General features: G+C 41.9%; 1 protein-coding gene across 1 annotated transcript; it reads left to right on the forward strand.

Moving 5' to 3' along the window:
- Positions 1-1,580: 1,580 nt before the first annotated feature.
- XPA (xeroderma pigmentosum, complementation group A) lies at positions 1,581-5,919 on the forward strand (the record flags this gene model as incomplete). Its single annotated transcript, XM_010080658.1, has 4 exons — positions 1,581-1,686; positions 3,273-3,438; positions 4,119-4,236; positions 5,681-5,919. Coding segments are annotated over 4 exons (539 nt in total), but the record flags the coding sequence as incomplete, so codon positions are not given.
- Positions 5,920-6,353: the final 434 nt, after the last annotated feature.

Here is a 6,353-nt window from a genome sequence, read left to right on the forward strand (position 1 = left end):
AGACTAAAATAAGGGCAGAACTGCGCGGTTTCGTCGGTTGTGGGGCGTTTTTAGGTGGATACCGTTTATGCCGGTTTCGGAGCACTGCTGCAGTGCCAGCTTTTATTCTTATAAAATGTACTGATGCCAAGTCTCTGATCATTTGGGGGAGGATTTCGACATAATGTTTTGTGATACTCTCCTTCCAAAAAGAAAATGGAGGAGGACCACAAAGTCGATCCACTTCTCCGGGATTGCCTTTGTCTTGCTTTGTTCTACTCTGAATGAGCTGCAGGGCTCTTGGTGCAGTGTGTCTCTTTGTTAGAAATTACCAGATTTCATTAAGAGTGTAAACAACTAGCAGCCCTACTTCTTTTAAGGGGCTAAAGTTTAATAATAAATTAAGTAGATCTGGGATGCATTTGTGCGGGAGGGGGATGGGGGAGGCATTTTTGCTGTGTAATTCACCATATCTTTGTCTTAATAAAATTCCTTTTATGTTCGGGAGTACTGCCTTAAATGATGAAATGTGATGTAAGAGCATGACTATGTGAAGTACTGAGCGCTCCACTGTCGCTAGTAGGAGCAAACTGGCATAAAATGTCGTCTTTGCTGGATTGAATCTGCTATAAATGCAAACGCGATTAAAAATGTATGGTGCTGCATGCCAAGCATTAATCTTGTCTTTCAGGTATTGTTAATATTCTGCAGCATTACCTCACTTTTAGCTTGTGAAATGGTGTAAAAATGTTAATTTTTCTGCTAGAATTACAATGTTAATGGAACGTTGCTTATAGCTGCGGTTACCCGAATTGTTTTTTTGGTATCCTGTGGAACATAAAGCAGATCGCGATGACGCTGGAGGTGATCTACCCGGCAAGGATGCGGCCCGCACTGGAATGAGTCTGGGCTTGGAGCAGTGCTGAGAGGGCTTGGGGAGAGGATTGTAGTGGAGCTCCATCCCCATTCCACTCCTAGCAGCTCTCTGGCCATCCACCTCCAGTTCTGCCAGCTAGAATGGACAAGAGCCTTGCCACCCGCCCCAGGCCTCCGTTGAGCTCGTTTAGGGAGAGGCAGGTGTGGCTGAGCTAGGAAGAAAATGGGAGCAGAGCTGAGATGACTTTGATGCCAGTGCAGCTCCTGTACTGCTTCCTGCTCTAGCCACCCTCTTCAAACTGCATCCCCTTCTCTCCTTCCTCTCATTCCTGCCTGTGTGTGTCCTCTAAATGAGGACATAACTTTGGAGGGCCAGGATGGAGGAAGCTGGAGGAGGGGATATGAAGCACTTTAAGGGGAAATGCGGTGAATTTTTTTTTGTTCATAATGGCTAAGTCGAAACAAATGTGTGCATTTAAATGGTGAAATCCAATACTTAATACAGTGAACCTTCTAGCAAGAACAGACATACACCAGCAGAAACAGGATTGCGTGATAACGGGTTTGAATTTGTACTGTATCTTTGTGGAAAACTTCAGTAGAGCAGTGGAACTAGTCTGTAACAAATGCTACAAAAAAATTTTAGTAAAACTGCTTGTTAAAACCAATTCCAGATGCTTGTGTTTGACATGGTAGTTTTTTATAAAAAAAAATTTTCTTTTTAGCACCTGTACTAGAATTCGACTATCTCATCTGTGGAGACTGTGGCAAAGAATTCATGGATTCCTACCTTATGCAGCACTTTGATTGGGCAACATGTGATAATTGCAGGTATTACAAATTATCAGGAGAGGGAAACTTTATGTAAAGATTGCTGGCTATAATTTAGTTAATTACAGTCTTTCTGTTTAATTAGAAAGGCTGTCAGCAAAGAGACATTTTTCAGTAACTTAGTGAAAAAGTAGGTGGAAATTCACTGATAACCTCTGTATTTTCCATGATGGAAGTGAAGAACGGCACCATTGTCTTGTTAGCCTGTCTTAGGACAGGGGACATAAGTAGATTTTTACGTAACCTTATGGAAATGTGATGTCTTGAGGGCAGTTACTGTGTTAGTCAGCATGGAAATTAACGTCTGGTTGCAGACTGGAGCTATTTGAAAAACTGGTAGAACACAGAATAACTGCTTGCTGCCCTAGTGAGTTAACCCGAGTGAAGTTAGTACTTTGGTCACCATGAGTGGGCTGGGAGCGTGGCAGCCAAAGGGCAGTGCCCCACAGGAGGTTACTGGTTGACCTGCAGAGTAAGCAGGAGTTTGACCTTGAGCAGAAGGCAGTCTCTGTGCTCCCTTATCTCTAACACAGAAAGCGCTCCAAAAGCCATCAAGATAACCAGGGCAGTGAAACCAACTGAAGCAGCCAACCACCCATAAGTGTAAGAATGAATGGGGAGGAAAAAAAAAATTACACGGCCTGGAGTTTGTTCTGAGAGCTTCCTGGCTTTACTGCAGGGAGTGGTCGGGGGCGTGCACATGGTGTGGGCAGTTCACAGTCCTAAGAGACAAAGTGCTGTCTCTTGAAGGTAAGATGGGTGGAAACAGAAGAGGTCACACAGCCGTAGGAGTGGTTTTCTTCAGTCTTAAGTAGCTCTTGCAGCTGAACATTTGGAGTTTCCTTGGTGCATTAACTCCTACTGTGACCTTTAAATTCTAGCAAAGCTACATTTACAGCAGTACTTCTTGATGACCGCTGCTGTTTGGCAGATTGTTCTGGCTCAAGCAATTCAAGTTACATTTAAGTCAGGATTGCGTAAATGTCTTTAAGTCATATATGCTGCTGTGGGTACACAGGGTTTTTTTGTCTGCCTGGTAAAAGTTACAGTCTTTTAAGGTCTTTATTTTATGGTTCCTTCCTCTGCCTACTATCTTGCACTTAGAAACAGGTGCTCAGTTGGTGTCGCTAATCTCTTTCTGAGAGCTAGAAGCATACGGAGTGTGTATATATTCTCAGGTGATCTGACCTGTCTCGCATTACACATTCTTTCTCTCCTGACCATGTGTCAGGCTTGTACTTTTGTCCTCTTGAATTGCATCTGGGTTAGGTGAATAGCTAAAATTATTTGTACTCTTTTTAAGTTTCAGTTACTCCCTCTCGTAAGAAAATAGAATAAAAGCCCTTTGAGAAAAACAGGCTTCTCAGCCTGTGTTTGCTCCAGTGGGAGAATTTTTAAAGTTTGTTTCAGTAAACCTGTCCTGGAGATTAGCCAGATTGTTGGAATCCAAAGTTACCTGCATACATAAAAAACTTGAGCATGAGGGCTACCTGTATTTCAGGAATGTTAGAAGTGATGAGGCCTTAGATGTTAATCTAATGTGGTTTTCGGGTGTAGCATTCTCATCATTACTTTACATCTTCCAGAGATGCTGAAGATAAACATAAGCTTATAACAAGGACAGAAGCAAAAGAAGAATATCTTCTTAAAGACTGTGACTTAGACAAGAGGGAGCCAGTGCTCAGATTTATTGTGAAGAAAAACCCTCATAATTCACGGTGGGGCGACATGAAACTTTATTTAAAACTACAGGTATAAAAAAACGTTAGCATATTTCGGATCTCTTTTTACCTTCATACAGCTTTGGTAGCCAAAATGTGTCACTTTGGCTCTGATTTCTGAATTTTGTCAAAGCTAAGTATATTATGCATAGCTTGTGTTAATTTTCTGCATAGTAAAATTACAGAGCCGTGGTCCAAATTCATGAAAATGTGTTCGAGAGATTTAAAGAATGTTCATGGCCTGCAGCCTTAGTGGTTTGCAGAATCATGGGTCATGAAGAGTATGGCCTTTCAGTCTGTATCTGAAACACTTGAGGCAGCTGCTGCCGTGTGTGGGCCTTTGTAGCTGTGGTCTCATGTTTGCAGCTCTGCTCTCAGAGGCAGCAGGAAAAAGCAAGTAGATTTTCCAGGGCTCTTGTTATTTCTTGTTTGCTACTTAAATAGGAACGCTGCTGCTTTATGCACAAAAATTGGAGGTGGGTTTGACTTTCCTGACGAAGTTACATCTAGCTGATACTAAAAATTAGTGTTACCTCTTAGGGTGGAAAGTGCCATGTTTGCAGGTCAAGAGCAGAGAGACAGACGGGAGGCAGAGGCAGGATCGGGTTGGCTTGTGTATGTGTAGGGACAAAAAAAGAAATTTGTGAGTTAGAATAGTTTACTTTTGTCATTTCAGGGGGAAAAAGAAACACATTTATGTCCATCCTATAGGTAATCAAGCGTTCTCTTGAAGTCTGGGGTAGTGAAGAATCATTGCGAGAAGCAAAGGAACTCCGCCGTGACAGCAGAGAAAAGATGAAACAGAAGAAGTTTGATAAGAAAGTTAAAGGTAAGGCGTTAAACTTCCTTCAGTACCTGAAGGAAAGTACTGTTTTTAAGTTGTTTCTGCGCCTGATTAAAGTATATAGAAGATCTTCAGTGTGACAAAATGGAGGTTTTCAAGAGCTGTGTGTGTAAGCCCAGAGTGGTCTGGTCTGACCTCATAGCTGACTATTTTGGGCAGAGGTTTTGACTGGAGATGGGAGGTCCCTTCCAACCTGAATTACCCTTTTGTCCCATGGACATGATGTAAGTGACATAAATTACAATCATTCGTTACGGTGTTTTTAAAATTTTTTGGTATGACCCAGAGTGTGCCATAGCTTGTTACTTTTCCTGATTTGTGGAGAACATGGATTTTTGTGGCAGTGGGTTATCATTTTGTCATACGTATGCCTTCAAGTGGAATAACTCTCAATGAAGCAGGAAATGGCTTTTCCCACTGTTCACAGTATTCCCAGCTGCTGTTTTTACTGCTCATTATCCTTGGTTTTTCCTGATAAGTTAATACTTAGGAGAGTATTCAATGGGTAGAACTTTTGAAAAATACTTTCAGCACAGACATGCTAGTAATTTGAAAGAAAACCTCATGTTTGTTTCTTTGCAAGGCTTGTGGCTTATGATGATGTCTGTGCTGCCCATCGCCTCCGTGCTTCACTTTGGGTCAGCATTCACAGAGGCAGAAAGCTCAAGCTGGCTATACTGGTATTGTCTGGAGGAGGCAGAACGTCAGACTGAGCAAATAGCCTGTCCTGACGATTGATGTTCAGTGCACAGGACTGGCAGCGGACTGTAGCCAAGGTGCCAGAGTTCTGTGCAAGTACAGGCCTTAACGTGACAAAAGTTTGCAGCCTGAATGGCTTGGCTCAAGACATGACTACGTTTTGCTGTTCAGTATGCTTGCCACCCACTTGCAACATCCGGATAATATCTTGGGCTCAGCTGCCAGCCTGTGCTCTCTTGCAGACCCGCTGACTTCACTATGGCTGTTGCAGAGGCAACTCACATTGTTGGGCATAAAGCTCAGAGAATGCCAGCTCATTGGGGAGGCTTACTGTGACCTGAATGAAAAGTACTCGTTCTTGGTTGCGTGAAACAATGAGGTGTTTATTATAAAGACTTTTCCCCTGCATTCCACATACCCTTTTGGGATACCCTTGAATGGCTTAATGTAAAAAGGCAGTGGGCAACACGTACTTGGTCAAGACGGAAAATCTCCTGTGAGATCTTGTGTCGGTGTAGTTCTTATCCTTTAAAATGCGCAAACATGGTGAAGATTGCAGGACAAGTCAAAGCTTGTTCTTGCAGTAGCAGATTTCTCGCCCACAATTTACGGAAGCCAGGCAACAAGGAGATTTTCATCTGTAGCCCTCAGAAAGGTGGTTAGCTTGAGTTTTATTAACCATTATTTAAAATTTATGAAAATATTGTAATTTTCTTATATTTCTCATCAGAACTCCGCCGTGCTGTGAGGAGTAGTTTATGGAAGAAAGCATCTAGTATCCACGAACATGACTATGGACCAGAAGAAAACATTGATGAAGATACATATAAAAAAACATGTACTGTATGTGGCCATGAACTAACTTATGAGAAGATGTAGTGTTAATAAATTTTTTTTCAAAATTTCATTGTTTTTAATGGTATTTTTTATTAAAGTAAAATTAATGCTAATTATGAACAAGCTCTTGCCTAATTCTGTGAAGAATTATGTTCCTCAGTTACAAGAAGCTCTGTCCAGAACAATAAGCTTTGGGTTTTAAGCTAGAGCTTGGGATAGAACACATTTTTAACAGTTCAGTAAATTGGTACCTTGTAGGCCAAAATTAAGTTGGTATTCTCCTTCATACACTGATGAAATTAAGGTGTCTGTCTGCTTCTGTTAGAGGAGGACTCTCTTCTGTCCTGACTTGCCTGGTTTGCGGTTACTGTTGTCATCGGCAGGCAGAGGGCAACCAGCTGATAAAGTGGTTGGAGAGTGTCATGAGAGCAGATTCTTCTGCTTGTATTTGGAGACTCAACTTCATTAAAGGAGAATTTGCTCTGAAAAGGAAAGCTGCAAGCTTCTGGAGAGGCTCTGACATTTCTACCTTGTTTCATAGAGGAGAGTCCTTAAGTATATCCTCT

Source organism: Pterocles gutturalis, unplaced genomic scaffold, assembly GCF_000699245.1.
Source record: "Pterocles gutturalis isolate BGI_N339 unplaced genomic scaffold, ASM69924v1 scaffold29044, whole genome shotgun sequence".
In the NCBI taxonomy this organism is placed as follows: Eukaryota; Metazoa; Chordata; class Aves; order Pterocliformes; family Pteroclidae; genus Pterocles; species Pterocles gutturalis.